The 20,608-nt window shown below is 48.8% G+C and overlaps 1 protein-coding gene across 2 annotated transcripts in view; it reads right to left on the bottom strand.

The window, feature by feature from the left end:
- DPYSL3 (dihydropyrimidinase like 3) overlaps positions 1-9,345 on the bottom strand; it is a 29,500-nt gene extending 20,155 nt beyond the window's left edge. Inside the window, exon 1 of one of the 2 annotated variants that reach the window (XM_038150294.1) lies at positions 8,373-9,345. In XM_038150294.1, coding sequence (XP_038006222.1) covers positions 8,373-8,666 — 294 coding nt within the window. In that variant the 5' untranslated portion in view covers positions 8,667-9,345. Of the gene's footprint in view, positions 1-344; positions 497-8,372 lie in introns of those variants that run through there. The other variant, XM_038150295.1, reaches the window with a different exon arrangement.
- Between the last annotated feature and the right edge of the window lie 11,263 nt (positions 9,346-20,608).

Raw genomic sequence — 20,608 nt, forward strand, 5'->3', positions numbered from 1 at the left:
GCGAGACCGAGGAGCTGCTCGGCGGGGGCACCGAGCACGGGGAGCGCCCTGCGGGAGGCTGGAGCAGCCGCCCGCCCCCTCCAGCCCCGCACGGGGGAACAGCCCCCGGCATCGGGCACCGCCGGGCGCCGGGCACCGACCACCGCGGACGCTCCAGCCCGCGCCGCGCCCGGGGGGCGCGGGTTCTGCCCAGCGCAGTTCACCAGCGCGGCCGGGGCACCTGCGCGGGCGGCGGCTCTTTGTCTGCGCGCCGCCGCCGCCCCGCTCCGACCCGCAACGCCGGACGCCGGCACCGAATTTCCCCCCGGCCCCACGGGGCACCCTGCCCCGCCCGCCGCACCCACCGTGATGCGCGGGATGTTTTTCTTGCCCTGGTACGACATGACGCCGCCCGGTCCGGCCCGACCCGCCGCCGCTGCCCGGTCTGCCTCCGCACCGCTTCTCACAAAGGCGAGACCGAGCCCGCACCCGCCGCACCGGGACGGCCGCGCCCGCCCCGCCCACCGCGCCGCCCGCCGCCGCCAGGGGGCGCCCGGGCCTGGCCCCGAGCAGGGCGCGCCCGCCCCGCCCCGCCCCGCCCCGCCCGGCAGGTGCCGGCACCGAGCCCGGGCACCGACACCGAGCACAGAGCACCGAGCCCGGGCACCGACACCGAGCCTGGGCACCGACACCGAGCACAGAGCACCGAGCCCGGGCACCGGCAACGAGCACCGAGCCCGGGCACCGAGCACCGAGCCCGGGCACCGGCAACGAACCTGGGCACCGAGCCCGGGCACCGAGCACCGAGCCCGGGCACCGACACCGAGCACAGAGCACCGAGCCCGGGCACCGACACCGAGCACCGAGCCCGGGCACCAGCAACGAGCACCGAGCCCGGGCACCGAGCACCGAGCCCGGGCACCGACACCGAGCACAGAGCACCGAGCCTGGGCACCGGCAACGAGCACCGAGCCCGGGCACCGAGCACCGAGCCTGGGCACCGAGCACCGAGCCTGGACACCGCCACCGAGCACAGAGCACTGAGCCTGGGCACCGACACTGAGCACCGAGCCCGGGCACCGGCAACAAGCACCGAGCACCAGCAACGAGCACCGAGCCCGGGTACCGGCAACAAGCCTGGGCACCGACACCGAGCACCGAGCCCAGGCACCGGCAACGAGCACCGAGCACTGAGCCCGGGCACCGGCAACGAGCACCGAGCCTGGGCACCGACACCTAGCACCGAGCCTGGACACCAGCAACGAGCACTGGCAACGAGCACCGACCCCGGGCACTGGCACCAACACCAGGCACTGGCAACGAGCACTGACCCCGGGCACTGGCACCGGCAACAAGCACCAGACACGAGCACCAATACCGGCCCAGGCCAATGCTGTCCGGTCTGCATCTCCACCCAGCCTGCAGGGATGGCCCACGGGAGCGGCCACAATCAGGGCTCTGTGCTGGCCAAGACTTTCCATATAGCACTGGCAAGCAGAATGAACAAGGTCTGTAACAGAACAGGCTGTCTCGGGCTGCCGGAATGCACCTGCATCACCTCAACTTTCTTTCACGTGCACAAGAACTGGAAATATTAAAAAATAATAAAATACAGCACACATCTGGCTCCAGGAATCCTACATGCGACGCAAACACTACAAGTGCTGGCAAGGACTCTTCCAAGGACTTCTTTCCTTTTCTCTGCTGTGACTTTGGTAGGAAGGTTTAAATGGTGGAATTTTTTGCAAGTACTCAGCGTGAGCTGAAACAGCCGGGCCCACAGCTGGCCAGGACCATGCCAGCAAGAGCTGTACCACAATGAGACAAATTTGTCTACCCTTTCCGGCTTGCCACAATCCATTGTGGCTCCAGCAGGTCCTAAGACACACGGCCACCCTGAACCTTGCTTTCTCTTTCAGGCCAGCTGTGACAACACTCTTGCGCAGAGCTTTGAACTCCATCAGCAAGATGCTCCTCCAGATCCTGCTGCCAGGCAGCTCCACTAGGAAAATTTTACAGCCACACCTGGCAAGGACATTGCTGTAAATCCAATTCTACTTTCTGGCAGAAAAATAAGCCATCTGATCTGGGTGACCAACACCCAAACCCTCCCTCCAGTTTGCTTTCTGAACTAGAACCTAACAACAGCATCAGGGTCCTGACAGGCACTCTGCTCACCATGGCATGCACAGGCAGAGCCATCTCACAGCACAACCCCTGACACTGCAGCCAACTTTGACTGCTACAAAGCCCTGAGAGAAGTGGGTGACAGCAGCGTGGACTGTCAGTAGCGTGTGCTCTGCAGTAACCCAGCCTAAAGCTTTTCCTACCCACTGAGTCTGTTACTCTGTGTGCTTCTGCTGAAGTTCTTGGCTAGTTTTACTAAATTTGTATTTATTCTAAACTCAAAAACCTTTCACCAGTTTGAAGTCAAAGTCAGCAGATGCCCACCAACTTATTACTACCAGGACTGTGAGAACACTGACAAAATTGCAAGGGCTGCTTGGCCCTCCTGTTTCCCTGCCCCAGCCACTATGCCACTGCTGGTGAGCTGCTGCACCCCTGCAGTCAGCAAGAGACAGCTGGAAACCTTCCTCTCTACAGCAGATCCATGGACAGGGGATGTCTGCAAGCACCAGGCAGTGAATGGGGGAGCAGTGCTGTGCCACAGCCTCTGCAACTAAAAGCCTGTGGGGAGAAGATCTATTACCAGACCACACTGTTCTTGTCACAACACTGCAATGCATCAAGAACAGGTCCTGGTCTCTACTAAAATTAGAGTAGACCCCTCCTGGGTCTGGGAGGCAAGAAACAGACTCAACTCCTAACCTCATCACCAAACCTCATCACCAAACCTTGCAAAACTTCACTGACACATTTTCTGGAAAGTTTATGAGTATCCCCATGCCTGGTGGTGCCACATTCACTTAGTCTAGACTCAGAAAGAGCAGCAGCTAATTAGTTAATAATAGATAAATGACTATACAGCTGCTGCTGACTTCAACACTTGGACAGTTTCAAGAGTCAAGCTTGCATCAGCCCCCTGGATGCTGGCCAGCCACAGTGACTTCAGATCCCTAGTTTGAAGAGATGTGCTTTCCTCATGGTTGCTATGTGACACTCGCACAAATACAATCAAACACCCTGCCCTGGGCCCAAAACATTCAAAACAGAAAAAAACTTTTTCCATAGGATCACTTCCAGGTGCAGTGTGTGAGGCACTACTCACACGCTTTAAAATATCCTCTATGAGAAGCATGGTCAATCTGAAAGTTACTTAAAATGGCAATCCTCAGAGCTCAAAAGTTCCTCATGGCTCCAGGTGTTTGTGGACAGCCACAAATGAGAAGAGCCAGTGGTGTGAAGACAGAACAGAAGGCCCATGCTGCTGCAAGGACTTTGGCACCAAAACAAATGCAGCTCTGACTGTGGCCCACCAATGCCCAGCAGCCTGGCTCAACCCCCCTCTCCGGGGACCAGGAGGCTTCTGACCTGACTCTAATGCAAAGGTAAAAAGCAGATCCCACCAGCCCTATGAGTCCCTGACCAATGACTCTTATACAGGCACAACCAACATTCAGTGGATATCACCAGTCATGGAATTACCTGGGCTCAAATGTCATAATGTTCAGCAGATTTGCCAGGCCAGCCTGTCCCCATGCATACAATCTCCTCCTCCCATATATATTCTTTGCATTAAACCATCTCCTCTGCTCTCCTAGCAAATGAGTTTTCAGAGGTTAAGTTACCTCAGAGGCAGTGAATCCAAGGGACAGAAACACCATTCCTGCACCAAAGTGGGAAGTCCTGTGCCCCCAGAACAGTTCCTGCACACCCAGAGCCCCTGCCATGTTCCTGGAAATACCTGTTTCAAGCAGGCTCAAAACAGGTTGTGTCAGTGCAGGGCTGGCTATCTGTTTTACACCTGGCAGCAAAACCCAGTTTCTTTTCTGCTTACAAATTCCATAATGACCAACATGTCCTGAGAAAAGCATGATGTTTTCAAGATCACATCAGCCCAAATAACACTCACATCATCATATCAAAACCCTGGCAGAGCAAGATTGGCCTGCCACCTCAGTGCCCCAGATGCAGTGGCCAGGTACCCCAGAGGCTACTCCTGCCAGCCAGCCCCCTGGCACCACTGCACTGCCCACACACCGGGGCCAGCCACTGCCAAAGCCCTGACCCCCCAGAGCTGAGAACGAGGACAGAAGGAAACCAAGGACTATTGCCACAAGATAGCGTGAAAAATCAAACTACTTCTATGCCATAGGGTAAGTTTTGTGGTAAAACATAAACTCTTTGCAGCAAGCAGAAACTCTTTAACTGAATCCCTAATTTCTCTGGAAATCTAGTCCTGCTGCATAACTCTCATGGAATCCAATATCTGTCTTCTTAAACAGGGGGGTGGGATAATGAACTCAACAGTTTTGCTTAAGTGCTGGCAATAACCTCTGTCCTAGCACGAGCAGCCAAAGAACTGACTCTTATTGCTGTGCTTCAGGCATCAGATTTCTTAAAAAACACAAACACATATATGTGGGATTTTTTGCAATAAAGACCTGAATATTTAGTATTCAACTCCACAAACTGTAACGCAAGTTAACTGTTCCATTTGTTATGTAGGAACTAGTTCAGTGGGTTGGATTTGTTCCTATTGTTTGTAAAACTAACAGATATGATGTGACTCCACATTATTCTCGTATAAAAAGAACAAATAAAACCAAAACACAGATGCTGAATGGGGTGATATTGAGGTGATGAATTAATGCTATTGAAGTGCTCTAGGATCCCTTCCACAAATTCAGGATTTTAAACTGCTAAGGCAGTGCACAACTGCAACTTCAGGTTGTGCCAAGCTGCCTCATGAAGCACAGACTGCTGTTGGCTTGGTGTTCCTGCTATAAATTGCTGGCACTGGAAACCAAAAAGCTGAATGCTGAAGTCAGAGCACATTCTACAAGTGTCAGAAAAACGAAGAGAGGATCAAGTTAGTCCAAGCTTTGTTCTCCAATCGAGGCAGCCCTGCCTGTATTTCCAGGGTGTATCACAAGTTAGATATCAAGTGGTATAACACACACCAGAAAAAAGCAAAGGACTGGCTCCTCCCAGTCTTCTGGAGGGGACGAACTCTTTGCCTGCTTTCATTGCCCAGTAGTTTCCTTTGCATTTTTTTCCCCTTCCTCCCCAGCCAACAGAGCTGCCCCAGCCTGAGGTGAAGCCACAATCCCATGTTTGTGGGACCACAGCCAGTTGCATTAGAAACGACAACTTAAGCTGCAGAACCATGCAGCAGGAAGGACTAAGAGTCTGTCTGTCTAGCACCATGTGCTCCTGCCTCTGTGACTGCATAGGAGGGCAAAAATGCAGGGTCTCTGCATGGCTGAGCACTGAGGAGGAACGTGGAGGATGCCTCCACAGGCTTCTGGTTGACCTTCCTGGGCACCAAGGGTAAGGCTCCTTCCCTGCTCCTCAGAGCCCTGCTGCCTCTGTGGATGCCCAGTGTTGTGGCTCTCCAGCACCTGTACATACATCACCAGCCTTCCGTGAACATCCTGGCCACAGGAATTCACAGGGTGTCGACTGTGACCTACAGAGAAACTCTCTTTTTACTTCACGACAGTAAAGTGAACACAGTAATCCACTCTGGCTAAACAAATGGCATGATAGCTCTCAGAGAAAACTACAGGACCCTTCAGAAGGGTGAGTCCACACTGGCTATTACTGATGAAAACCTGCACTGAGTTAAATCATTCCTATTAAAAACAGTCTCCGCGAATAGCCCAGATCAGCACGGAATCTGGCCCCACAGTGTTGTTCCTCCAAATCTTAAGTCTTGTGTGGCAAAAACTCTTGCTGCAGCAGAACTCAGTAGCAGGGAAACTAACCTCCTGCTTAGAGGAAAGAACACCTGAAGGACACTTCAGGTGCCCATCTCTTGTTCCCCAGGCAGCCCACCAGCCCACAGAGGCAGCTCCCCATAGCCACAGCCTCCACACTAGTCCCCTGAGTCACCACGCTAATGACTGTCACTGTCTGTCCCTAAGTCCACTGGCAAAGCTCAACCTCCCACTGACAGAGCAAAGGCACAGCTCCCAGCTGCTTTGAGCTATATCCCCACCATGACTTCAGTACACTCCAATATACAGCCGAGCTTTTGTCCTTCCAATAGACTTTGTGATAAAACAAAGCAAGGTCGGACCATGTGCCTGGGTCTATATTATGCTGTCCAGTTGCATGACACCACGTGTTATCATGGGGCATTTATTCACTGGAGTTGTCTCCCTGTAGAAATGCTGGGGCTTTAATTGTAATTAATGTCATTATAGAAAAACAAACAAACAAACAAACAAAGATGTGTTGGTCTGTTGTACTTCCAATAAACTGTTCACTGCAAAAATTAGAAGACAAATCTCTGTCTGTTGTCCTGGGCACAGGCAAGTCTCTTACTTTCAGCTTCTCTAATAAACAACTTGCTTGGGCAAGAGTAGATGACTTGAGCTCTCTCACTGTTTCTTAATCTGTGAAATTATTCAGAGTTCAATTTGCCTTAACAAAAGTGCCTTTGTGTGCCCTGAATCTGCAGAGTCCAACACAGGGAAACTCCCCATGGCTGTGCAGGCAATGGGGCTCAGCATGCACAGTTCATTTCCCATTGCACTGTCCTATTCTGGGTCACCCCAAAGCTTGAAAGCCACAGTAATATGTCACACAATTCCTTTTAGCCAGGCACACACAAAAACCCAAGAAGTTGCCCACCCTCTTAGGGAAGATGTACAGATAAAAGGGGTTACTTACTTACTGACCCTTACTTTCCTGCTGCTTATCAGCTGAAGGCCTCAGAGGAAGAAATCTAGAGGCAGAAATCATCAGGAAGAGAGGAGCTGCTGAAGGAAATCCTCAGCTACAAAACACCGGAGATAAGGGTCTACATAAGACCTTAAAAGGGAACAAGGCTTTTTTGAATTTTTAGCACAGCTAATAAGGAAAAGCTCACAGCAAAGCATGCAGACAGACTGTCAGGAGCTTCAGCTCCTTTTCCACCAAGCAACAGCATAAAATTCTTCATGCAGTGGTTAGTTCTGCAGCTGCTACTTAAACGACGTGGACAAGGTTGATACTGACAGGAATGATGTTAATTTTGTTCCTGACTCTGTAAAACAGCTGTAAAGGAGCAAAGCTCAGGAACACAAACTGAGAAGCATGCCAAAGCATGCCAGTAAGAAACCAAAAAGCAGAGGCTGAAGAAATTAAAGTGCAATGAAAAAAAGCTCAAATTAAGCATTGCCTAGCTAGACATTCCTATAGAAGACAGTGGACACTTAGGACAGCCTGATGCTTTTCCCCAAAATCGAGACAGCTCAAGTTACCACAGTTCACTGCCGTGCTTCCACTAGGCTCATGCTAGTGAGGTTAGGCTTCCAGATCACCAGTGGCTGCTGTTTATCAGGGTTTGCACTCCAGACCCAAGTGGAGGTTTCTGCAGAAGGCCAAGACAACCACTACACCTCTCTGTGCTAAGATGCAGGTGATTTTTTATTCCATCTTCAAAAATGGGGAGGTGGGAGGAGGTTTGCCCCTGTTCACAGTTGAAAAAGAGTGACCTTAAGATGGCTATTAAAAAGTTCAGCTCCTAACGAATTTATTGATCAACAACAGTGAATAGCCTTACTTGCCTGATGCAAAAATGAGCCACAGGACCTCAGGACTGAAATCCCAAACAAGATATTCACACAACACTATTAACTTAGCATCTTCTTGCCCAACTGCCAGTGCAAACAGGACCAGAACCAGCACAGCAAGCCATCTCACCCTCCAGCAGAAGGACTATAGTGCGGAGCTGGATGGAATAATTTATCACTTTCACTTTGGTGTAAATTGAGAAACTTTGTGCCTAGTGATACTTTCAACGCTGTCACTTCCAGATCAATGCGCCGCCCCCCACAGCTAGTACTCCTAGTTTGTGTCCGTGACAGATAAGGATCTGCCTGGTTTGAAGTAGCAGCTCCAAAATCCCCACTGGTTTTGTATTTCTTCCATGTTCGGTGGCGCGGGAGTAGCTATTCTTTCATAAAAGTATAAAAGAGCTCCTGCAGCAAACCGAGCCAGCGACTCTGACTCTGCCGGTGCCGACATCCCGCTCGGCGGGCGGAGCTCCGCGCACCGGGGACGGCCGCGACGGTGCCTCGCCGCGGGGGCGGCGGGGGACGCTGCGGGCAGCCGGGGCGGAGGAGCCGCCGCAGCCCCACCGGCGGCTCCTCCGGGGCCAGCCCCGGGGGCGAGCGGCGGCCGGGCCCCCCCGCGGCCCCACACCGCCCCCAGACCCCGCCCCGCGGCCCGCCGCCCCGGCCCCGGCCCCGGCCCAGCCCCGCCGCGCCGCCGGCCCCTACCCTGTCGTCCGCGGGGGCCGGGTCCTGCAGCCGCTCTTCACCGGAGGTGGCGCCGGGGCCGCCAGTGGTCTGACCGGGGCCGGGGGCCGCGCCGGGCGGAGGGTCGGGGCCGGCCGGCGGCGGGGCGCGGCGCTGCCCAACGCGCAGCGCCCCAAAGTCGAGGGTCTTGCTCTCGAAGGCGCCCTCGACGTTGCAGAAGAGCCCCCCGCGCTTCGGACGAGGCGCCGCCGCCGAGCCGGGCCGCGCCAGGTACACCGGCAGCTCCTCGTCGTCGCGCCGCCCGTCCGCCGCCATCCCCGCCGCGCCGCCAGGACGGGACGGACGGGGCGGGCTGGGGCGGGCCTGGGCCGCAGGGCGGGGCGGGCCCGACGTGAGGCTGAGGGGCGGCGGGACCCGGGTGGGTGGCGCTCGGTCGGAGCCGGGCTCGGCCGCCCCGGTGCCGTCCGGGCTGGACGTTGCTGTGCGGGGAGCCGCCACCGGCCGCCTTCCTGGGACGGTGCAGCCGTGAGGCCGGAGCGGACACACGGGAGCGCCGCGCTGCTGACCGCGCAGATGGGCTGTGCCCGGGCGCACCGGCAGCGTCCCCGACAGCCGCGGGTCGGTTTTCCCCCGCCGGTACGTGGTGCAGCCCGCAAACCAGCGTTCCTCGCAAGCCCGGGGCCGTACCTCATTCTGCTTGGGCCGCGGTTCCTGCAGACCCACTGCGGTTAGGTGGGCGCTGCACCAGACATGAGCAGCGTCCCCTGCACAAAGGCTTCACTGCTCCCAAACGCGACCACGGGTGTTCCTGACTGACCGCACAAACCAGCTCCGTCTGTTGGCTAGTTTAAGGTGTTGCTTTGAGAGCTCCATTGCGACTTAATTTCAAAAGTACTTGAGGCCCGAAGGACAGACAGACAGACAAGACTGGGTCTTGTAAATGCCAGTGGCTGTATAACAGTAGTAACCTGTGAAATCTATCGTGAGCAACAAAACTGGAGCTTTGACTAAAATCGTTTTCCAAGTGCTCATTTCTTTATCTAGAACAAGTGTGCATGGTACCTGGGCTCGACATACTGTCAAGTGATTTCTCACACCACATTTTTGTGTTATGTGATATTGTCAGTCATTCTTTTTTCAACCTTTTCTGCAAAAACAAAACAATGCCATTATCTCTGCCAGTCCTCCAAGGACTGGTGGTTCTTAAGGAAAATCCACATGGAGCCTGACCCTTAATGGGTCAGAAAAATGACCCTGTGATTAAGCCTGGAGAGACAGTCTGGGGGCACTGGCTGACTGAGGCTTGAGGCTGTGTGGGAGGAAATGGTTTGGGATCATTTCCCTCCTTTTGCACACTGGGAAGCAGTCTGCTTTTGTAACTGGACTTGTACCAGCGTCAATAACTGAATCCATTTTTTTCTCCATCTAAGTGGAATAATCTACAGTAACTTGAATTTCTGAATAATTATTCAGGTCTAAAAGGTTAGGAGAAGAGAGGATGGACTAAATATAAACAGACTGTGTCTGTGGACTTGGAAGAGTTACTTTAAAAGCCTTGCGTTACACAACACGGTGAAATACTGGTCAGTGTCTGCCCTTACGTTCTCTAAAGCAGCGCCAGAGAGGGTTGCATTTGTTTGTTCTTGGGCTCTTATATGAACTTTAATATACAGCTGCCCCAGCGTTGTGGTTTCATGGTGCTAGCACCATGAGTGCCATGCCCGCACCAGAGCCCTGCTGCCACCTCAGCAGGATGTGCCAGGAGAAGAGCCCAGCTCTGTCATGTCTCAGATGCAAGGGCAGCAGCAGTGGCTGGCAGCTAGAGAAGGAAGTATCCCTTCAAATAGCCAGAAAACATTTGTTCTGGAGTTTTTTCTACTCCTCCTGGCAAATGCCCCTCCTCTGTAACTGGATGCTTAGCAGCAAGACCACCAGTAGTGGCCAAGGAAATGCACACAAAGTGGCTGCCCACCAGGTCTTTACCTTCCTAAGGGACTGCCTTAGCATAAAGGAATTAATCCTCCTGCTGCAAGTGGGATCCACTGAGTAGAAGATGAAACCCCCTCTCAGACAGCTTCTGCCCCCGGTGAGTGGGATGTGCTGATTCTGGAGCTGGAGGCTGGCATGCTTCCCACAGCGAGCTGAGCCCCTGCCTCCTCGTGGCTGAGCAATAGCACATGAGGAGTGAGCCTCTCCTGGGAGGAGCAGCGTGGCCCTGCACTGCAGGCTGCCCTGTGCCTGTGTGCACTAACCACAGTGCAGTTAGAGTGAGCCCCTTCTTTTGGCTGCGACATCTCCGTATAGCTGTGCAACTTTATGGGGAATTGAAATTCTCTGGAATGGGGCCTGGCCTTTGTCTGATTCTGCAAATGTACAAAAATTTCAGCATTGTACTTTAACAGCAATATTTATGTAAATCCTGATTTCAATGTTTATCTTTCCTGGTGCCTTACTGCATAGATGGTCGCACTGAAATTATCTGCACCGGTAAAGGAGTACGGGGCTCTTCTGGGGAGTGAAGGCTTTAAAACCTGACTTTTAATGAAAATCATTCCCTGTATAAAAGGCAGTTCTTGATTTTTACTTTTCAAATTGCCATTCACTTATAAGATCTTTTTTGTTAGGTGTTGTAAGGCTACTAGCTCAAGAATACCATGAAAATTGAAGTTTGTATTCAGTGTGTGTTCACTGCACAGTTGCTTTTGAGCCTAGCAGAAGGCATTATTTATATTTCTGTATATGTATGTCTTGGATCAGATGTGAAGCTTTTAATTATACGATGACAAAATGTCTGCCTCCTGTAGTTAAGTAAATGTTCTCTTCTTTAAATCACATGTTTATATGCTCATGGACAAAAATGTTTGTCAGGCAAACAGTCATGAGAGGCAACCTCAAACCCTGCCGGCAAAGCAGCTCTCCTCTCACTTCTCTGTACAGAGATTGAAGATGGAAATCAGGGAGAGGATCCAGTGGGAAGGCTGCTTCCCCTGCCTGAGCCCAGGGAGGATGGAGATGGGTAGGACGTAAGCTCACGTGCTTTGTGCTGCCGTGGACTCACCAGAGCCAACAGTACATCCTGCAAGGGTTTCCTTGGCTCAAGGGCTGGGTTCACATCCTGGCCCCAAAACAGAAGTGCTGGTCCTCCTGGGTCAGGAATCTGAGCTGAGCCTGGCAGATGGGCACTGCTGGTTGTCTCATGAAGGAATAGAAATAGGCTGCTCTTCTAATCTAAGGAACAGCATTTATTTTATGGGAAATTCTGTAGTGGCAAGCTTCTAATTCATGTCTTTCTAGCTGAGTAAGAGCTGTCTAAGGCACACTGAGAAATGGAAATCAGTCATGTTACAAGGTGAGCCGCACTGGTTATGAATGGGGGAATGGTGCAGCCTTCTGAGAAGTGGTCTTTAAGCAAATCCCTTTCTGCAAAAGGATTAGTTAATAAGATGGGACATAATCACCCCATCTGGGGTGTGCATTTTCTCGTTTGTGCTCTCAAAACCCCAGTGCTGGTTTTCTTTGTCCTCACCGGCTGCTGCCAGAGCACCGGCTGGGGTTCCCGTCAGAGCCCGTGCAGGGAAGCGCGGGCTCGAAACGCCCGAGCCTCAGCACGTCCCGTGAGAGGCACAGCGTATCGTGTCACTTTCTCGAGCATTTTCTTCATGAGGCTGCCAAACTTACTGTTATCTTTTAAATGTTTGAAGAGGAATTCAAATTGCCAACTGAATCATTCAAATAGCAAAGGCACTGACAGAGAAGTCAAATTAGGTCATTTTGCCTACCACTGCCAAGACACTTTTGTCCTCCAATAGGTATTTTCTGATGACTTTGCTAATTTATTTTCCATTTGTCAGGGCAGTGGGCAGTTTCTTATTTGGAAAAAGTCTACATCCTCTGCTGGCAAACTTCTGTGCTTGTTCCCAGCTCCCAGATGCTTTGTGCAACACCATTCTATCTGTAATAAAAATAGAAAATGGTTTAAAGTAGAAAATTGTTTAAAAGAGTGAAGCATGTCCCAGATTGTGACATGTTGATCACATAATGCTGCCTGTGTCACTGGAAGTTGCTCATTACACCAGGAAGCATCTCAGGCTCCGTAGCTGTGACTACAATGCTCACTAGACTCAGAGAATATTGTGTTATTTGAAGGAAATAGACTGTTGACATTAGGTGGGATTTGACCCCTTCCTTCACCAAAGCTGACAAGCCTGAGCTGTGTCCTGAGTGAGGACATTTCCTTCCTTGATGTCAGATCCATACAGAATGGTCTTACACTGATTTTCCTGTGAGTCTGGAGGCAGCAGATCTTTGATTGCATGTGAAAAGGATGTGATGCAATGACTGCATAACATTGTGAGCAGGGTAAATGTACATCAGCTTTTGTAGCTTGTTTTCTTCTAATGTCTGTGGGTTCAGCTGGAGAAGCAGCAGGACAGTGGTAGTAGCAGGTTAACACTGATTTCTTTTGATTCCTACAGGATTTGATAAAACTGCATCCCTTTATTACATGCATGATAAGCTGCAATGATGAAGTAAGTCCTAGTTGTCTTGTTTCATGCAAAGTTAGAGCTGCCTTCTCATACTCTGCAGTCATGATTTACAAGAGTGTCCTGTTTCTGGAGGCTGACAGATAAACAGGGTTGTTCTACTGTCATTCTTGCAGCAATGTCAGGACAGCCCCTGGCAGTGCCTTTCATGTGTCTCAGGGAAAGTCAGGCTAAGTACAAATGCAGAAGAAACAGTGAAAGAGTCAAGAAAATCTGACTGTCTCACATTTAGAAGCAGAGGTCAGAGATGGGTGGGCTTCTTTGTTCACTCAGAAAAGGCATGTTTATGAAGGGCAGGTGACTGATGAGCCTGCTATCTCAATCAGCTGGGGAGGGCTAGTGGCTGATGCCTGCATCACCACACTCCAGTTTCTAAACTTTCAGACGGGCATGTTAGAAGATGAGACAGACCTTTGTGATCCTTCAGGCTGCTGTGCATATTGGTCCCTGGGAAACTGCTGTGCACAGGGTGTTGTCCTTGGTGAAATCCTTTACCAAAGCCAAACCACTGCAGAGTCAGAAAGGCAAAGCATTTGACTCTGTCAAAAGCTTGTTCATTATTTAGTGCCAAAACCACAGGGAGAGTGGGTTAATAGTGTGGTAATTTCTACTGCAGAATGCTATTGTATTGTTGGAGAGAGTAACTTCAAGCAACACACACAGCCTGACTTCAGCATGCTGTCAGTCTGTCATACTAACAGAGACCACAAATCTGATAAGCAGCTGGAAGTTATAATCATCTGTGCTTGGTTATTCCAAGAATATTTCTGAAATGCAGTAATGCTTTTTGTTCCCAGATTTGTTTAGTGCTGAGCAAAACCCTATGGAAAATTCCAGTATTTCAACACATGGGGTATTTTTTTCCTCCTAAAATGAGCTGCTAGTCAAAATATTAAGAAATTATAATTGTGGAAAAAGAGTTCTGAAAAATTTTCTGAGGGGAATATGGATTCTCCTTCTCCCTCACCAAGTCCTCCAACGAAGGATTACTATCTTCTCAGTGTGAAAGGGCTCCCGTGGCACTGCAGGCCTTGCAGTCAGATGCAAACTGAGTCAATTACAAAGTTACTGGGGACAAAAGGCACCAGAGGTAAGTAATGTTTTCAAGAGGGTCAGAAGCACAGATCTGGCATCAGTATGAAACTGCAAATATTCCAACCTGACTAGAGTGTGCTGGGCCCATCTGAAGTAACAAGGAGGAACAGGTGATGACACTGGAGGTTCTGCACATCAGGTGAGCTCCAGCCACCTTCTATTAAGATGGACACACCCAGAGATGTCTCTCCAGATTTCTAGGAACAGCCAAGTAAACTTGTAGACATCTTCTGTTGTTTGCATGTCAATGGGTACCTTCAGGATCACAGTTTCAGGAATGGTGAGATTTTAGCCACTGTAACAGCTGTCTGGCTTGGTGTGGTGTGGGCCATTAGGGCCTGGATGAGATGGATTTATGTAGGAAAACACATATTTCATGTAAGTTTGAAGCCCAGGATATTGTGACAGACATGTGCCACCAGATTCACTTCAAGAGCAGTCAGCCCACTTCCTCTGAGTCCATGTTCTGCATCTCAAAATCAGTCTCTTTCCACCTGGTCCTGTTTGTTCCCTGCTTCTTGTGTGGCATTGTCCAGCATCTTCCCTAAGCTGTGAAGCCTGGTTTGGCTGTTCTCACTGTGTGTTTGGCCTCTGTTGTGATAGCAAATGCTGACTTGCTTCCAATCATATCTGTTGTTGTGACTATCTCTCATTCCAGCTTATCTTAGGGATCACCAGCTACTCTCCTCTGTGCCTGCTTTACTCCCAGAAATGATTTGGAGGACTAAGCTGAGATTTCCTTGTTTCCATGGTGTTGCACTTGACCTAATCAACCATTGCAGACCTAAAGTGTCCTTTCTTTCAACCTCTCTCTCCTTCAACCTGTGGCTTCAGGGGAGCACACTGATGCAAAAATGGGTGGTGTATCTAGAGATAATTAGTGATTATGTGCCAGTGATTACAAGCCTATAACAAATAATTAGATGTCAGCAGAGTAGAATCACAGTGCATTTAAAGGTACTATGTTTGCTTGTTTGTTTATATGGCTCCATGTGACAGTGAGGAAACAACCATTCAAATATACTTTGGCCAGGCTGGCGAAAGAAACAGAGCTGTCATTAGTGCATTTTTTGTCATGGCCCTGCACAGCCTGGATCATGCAAAAGAAGCTCTCTAAGTACTGCAGAATCCAGGCTGTGACTGAAGATCCTAGTCTGCTTGCCTGTCAGTCTGTTTGCTGCTGCTTTGGAGGAAAACCGTATTCTGTAAACTGGAGTGACTGATGCCATGCAGGAGCTAGAACCTGTGCTTGCCATGGCTGGGACTACTTCTTAATTTTTCACTTAATTTTCATACCTCCAGCTGATCTAGTTATGTTAGAAATTGTGTTCAGTCTGTATTCGCTGTCCCACCAAATTCTCCTTTGAAATCAGTGTTAAACTGTCCTACCATTAAGGACAGGTGGGCTATCCCTTCCACACAGATGTTAAAATAGAAAAAAATAGATAATGTCCACCTATGTTGCTTGCTAAGTATGTCCTAGGGAAAAGCTTACAGTCCCCACTTTTCAGGGAATAGAAGAAAAAGGCTTCTATAGTACCAAAATCCATCACCCAAACACAGCCTGCCTTCCGCTCCTTTGTAAGACCACTCTTTTGCAAGCAGTCTTGGGATTGGTTGTTCCTTCAACTCTTTTTCAGCTGCTCATGTGAAACCCACGACTCTATCTGAAGGCCAGAACCCAATCTCAGCTGCATCAAATACACCTGGAAGAAATCACATGAAAAAGGGGGACTTAATCCCAAATAAAGCCTGCTACATCAAGGTCGGTGTCAGACTACCTTTCATTGCTATTTCCCAGGGAAATCCTTACCTTATGGGATTACTGTATTGCACAGACATTAAATTAAAATCAAGGTTTTGTCTGTGTGCTCATACCCACCTTTGTTCCTTGCTTTTCCTAGCTTCCTAACTTCTGACTTGGTTCTTTCATCTCAGCTGCTTTTTACTTCTAAACCAGTGGACAGTGAGTGCCACACCTTGGGCAGACAGTGGTGGAAAGAGCTGAGATGACTCATCAGACTGCAGGCTGTCTAACAGGGAATTGTGCATCACAAAATTCCATTGTGCTGAGTGTCACTGCTTTATGAATTTTACTAAATATGAAAAAATAAAGATGAAAGAGAGAACAGATAGTGAGCCAGATGCTATCTTGATGGAGAGGCTGGAACCCAAGGTCAAATTGCAGCATTTTAATGTTGGTCCTTTCCTGAGCATAGGTGAGTTATCAGCATCAATTGCTGAGAACTTTCAAATCACAGTAAGGTATTTTGGATTGGGAAATTGTGAAAGGCAGTTTGTTAGTCATTTCCCTATTATAGCATATAAATGTTGCATCTTTTATGATAAGCTTTGAATGCCTGAGACTGAAATCAATCTGCATCCCAGATGTGCTAATGCCTTACCTGCAATTCAGCTTCTATGCATCCAGGAAAATTCTAAGAATTTCAGACCCATAACTGCCAAAAGAACCACTCACATTCCGTGAAGCTAAAATCCTTTTCCCTTTCCCTGTACTTGTTGCATTGCTATGGAGCGAGAGATTTCTCTTGATAGAACACGGCTAAGAACATGGCAGGTTACTTTTGCATTGTGCCCCTTCTGATTCTCTGTTAGTGATTTACCTTTCCATTATTTTTGATGTATGTGTTGATACAGAAGTGGGAACCTGTGTGTGTCACCCACACATTTGTGCATGTTAGGTGCAGGTTGAACAGTGTTAGGTGCCATATCCATTGTTTGTTCTTAAAGGTTTAGACTAAGTGGCTGTTGCTCAAAATATTCAAATCCTTCTTTCAGTGACTAGGCTAGCTGATAAAAATCCAAGTAACAGATACCACGATAACTTCTGAAGTTTCTGTGCTGAGAATGTAAAAACAGAGGTTTGTCTTTCCTGCCAAGCTGGAAAGCTTGAATTCTTTTCATGGCCCCTATCAGTTAAGCAATTGTAACTACTGTCTGGCTTACCTGGGACTTAAAGAAGGATCTTGGGGGAACTGGTCACTTTAAAAGTTCTCTGTTTTGTATACAAAGAAGCCCAAACTTCTGTAGGTTTTTACTATAATACTTGGTTGATTTTGCTGTTCTTATCTCTTCTTAATTCTCAGAAGTGAAAGTTTAGCACCAATGCTTTCTATCTGTATTCAAAACCAAGAGTCTGGTTTGAGAGAGTGTGCTGGTTCTGGATGAAGAGGTTTACACAGAGGGCTTTCCCAGCATCACCTCTGGAACTCCTAATGCTGCAGGGGGTCTGACCTACAGCTCAGACGGCTGCCCACTCCTCTCCTCTGGCTTGTCTTATAGACTTGTAATATGTATGCATTAATTGTGTTAAGGAGTGTGTACCTTTTCTGTAATTTTTCTGTACTTTACTTTGTTTGAAACTTGCTTAGTAATAGTTTCTAATGCATTCACGTTTTTCCTTTGAGTGTATCAGTAGCCCTTTCCACAACAATAAAGAAAGGACCAGATTTTCCTGGCACAGCTCTAACAACAAGGGTAGCTATGAAACAACCCAAACTGGAGTGCTGGGGACAGTGCAGGCATCCGTGAGTGGTCTGCAACTGAGGAAGCATTGCTGGGAACATGGCAAGGGAAGTCCTAAAGCATACCGACGGAGAGAGTTACTGTGGTTCTGTGCTGGTTTCAGCTGGGGTAGAGTTAATTTTCTTCACAGTGGCTAGTATGGGGCTATGTTTTGGATTTGTGCTGAACACAGAGTTGATAATGTAGAGGAGTTTTCGTTATTGCTGAACAGGGCTTACACAGAGCCAAAGCCTTTTCTGCTTTTTGTACAGCCACAATGGCAAGGAAGTTGGGGGTGCATGGGAGGCTGGGAGGAGACACAGGCAGGACAGGCGACCCGAAATGACCAAAGGAATATTCCATACTAGATGATGCCATGCTCATATCTAACATGGGGGAAGAAGGAGAAAGGCGCGACATTTAGAATTATGGCATTTTTCTTCCCAAGTAACCATTCCGTGGGATGGGGTGCTGCTCTCCTAGAGGTAGCTGAACACCTGCTTGCCATTGGGAAGCAGTGAATTAATTCCTTGGTTTGTTCTGCTTGTGTGTGCAGCTTTTGTTTTACCTACTACAGTGTCTTTATCTCAACCCATGAGTTCTCTGTCTTTTACCCTTCTGATTCTCTTCCCCATCCTGCTGGTGGAAGAGTGAGCAAGCGGCTGCATAGTACTTTGTTGCTGGCTGGGGTTAAACCATGACAGGTTCTCCTAATGAAAAACTGTTTCACACATTCTACACTGATGACTAATGATATTTTTGTAGTTTATAATAATTCTCTGGATTTAAATTAAGGAAAGTATCACAGCTTGCAACTCAGGACCTAAAATATAACTGCATCCAATGCTACTTGTCAGAATGATCATGTAGAATTTCCTTGGCTTCCATTCATAAAAACTTATTTTAGATGACTAATGAAAACACACTGATTTTCCTGTGTGCTAAGCCCCTCCAAATCTGTCATTTTCCCACCTTCTTTTTCAGTGTAGTCTCTCCATTAATCCTAAAAACTATCCACTTGTATTCTCTGCATGCCTGTACAGGAGTTCAGGTTGCTAACTTGGAAACTGCTGTTGAAATATGTTGTCTTCTGCCAGGTCTCAGACCTCCTTTATCTGTCTCCAGGAAGTGAAGCTCATTATGTTTCCCCTGGACCGTGCAAAGCAGAATAATAATCTTGTTTTATAAAGTATGTTTTGTGTCACGTTAACATGACTTAACTTCTGGGATGGTTGAAAACATACAAAGAATGTACAAACAAAAGACTTCCAGTTCCATTCAAATCTCTGAATGCACATAACCATGGCTATTGTAAAGAAATCAGAATTAATGAGTCACTGATCCTTACTGCAGAAGGATCTTGCTGAAGATGATTCTTACTGCATTTCTGTCATAGTTTGTTGTTAAAGGAAATGGTCTGCTCAAGACCAGAGCATTTAAAGTTCTTGAGTCAGCAGCTGATATCCCAGCACATGAGAGAGAATGTCTCACTTGCTTGGGGACTCAAAACTTTACTGAGTGGGTTTGTTTCTCTGATTGTGCCATACATAGCTCAAATATGCGTGGCTTTCCTGTGTCTGAGGCAGTTGGGGAATTTGGGCAATTTATAGCATTAAGTTAATTTCTGCATTTTACAAGGTAGGTTGTTGTAGTATAAGGCCAGAAGTAAACTAAAGAGTTATAATTAATTTAGGTACAACAGGAAGGAGGGTTGGTGACAGGGTCTCAGTTGGGGCTCTGGACTCAAAGCCCTGCTGGCTCCAGCCAGGTGCTCCAGGTTCATCAATGCCAAAGGTGTTTTCTCTCCCAGTCATTATCACGTAGCTAGGTCTGGAAACAACAAATGACACGGGGATAAGATGACAGTGTTGATTAGAATTCTTAGGGTTAGGGATCTGGAGTAAAAGTTAATAGATGGAGTAAAAGTTAATAGATGGCCCTTGTTTGGCCCATGACAACGGGGTCACCTGCTTGGCTGCTGATTGCTTTTAGTTCTTGTGTCCCGGGACTCAAAGGTATCAGCTGAGTGTGGTGCTGGTTTTGTGGGCTCTGTACATCTCACTATATAATTTGTTATATAGCTGACTGGGACAAAATAAGGCCCAAAGAAGTGGGAATAGTGTTTTCATCTTCTCCAAGGCCAGAACTCAGTAAGATGGGACCATACAGGGATTAGTATTATGGTCAATGTTCAGGATTGTATTTGGAGGTGCCGAAGATTTGTTATTGGTTCTTGGAGGCTCCATCTTTATATTGAGAAACTCCCTGACAGCCAATCCATCCCCAAGGGAGTGCCTGGTGTGGAGGAGCCTGTTTCATGCAGCTGGGGTCCTGCCTTTGAGTGCACATCAAGCCCACTGGGCGTGTTCCAGTTTTAGGATCTGCAAGGGACCAGAACTCCATGCAGCATTTGAAGATACAAATGACCAAGAAAATGGTACAGTGACATTTTCCACTCTTCGTGCTTTCCCTAGTTATCCCTAAAATGGCATTCAGCTGTTGAGCACTGACCAGCAAGATCCCTCCCTTGGCAGAAGTGCCTTCATAAATGGTAAATGTTAGTCTATAATTAGGGAATCTGTAATCCATGGATTAGTGGCTCCGTGCTCTAAAGTCTCCATCTGTTCTACACACTGAAATCATTATATCTCTAGTCTCAGTCCTGTTTCAGGCTTCTAAAATGGTTTTCACAGGATTTTCTTTGTTGTGCAAAGCAGCTTGTTCAGGGCTGGCACTTGCTGTTCAGGCACTGCAACAGATGTAGCACAATGGCCTCTTGTCAGTTTAGCACAAGCTTTGGGATGCATGTCTGCCCAAGCAGGAACAGGGCTTTGAAGTGTATATTTTGGTCATGTTCAGACTTAGCCCCCCTCAACACAAAGCAGAGGGCACACTGCAAGTTTTTAGGGCTTTTACTATGTTTAGACAATATCCCAAACAATGGAAAACTGTTGCTGTCCAAAGGGGCTACAGAGACAACCCAGAGACCTTCCAATGCATAGTCAGACTTCAATCTAGCCATGAGCACTCACCATGCCTGCTCTGGCAAAAGCACAGTCTGGGACAGGGCTTACCAGACAAAATAGTGATGCC

Source organism: Motacilla alba, chromosome 13 (assembly GCF_015832195.1).
Source record: "Motacilla alba alba isolate MOTALB_02 chromosome 13, Motacilla_alba_V1.0_pri, whole genome shotgun sequence".
NCBI lineage: Eukaryota > Metazoa > Chordata > Aves > Passeriformes > Motacillidae > Motacilla > Motacilla alba.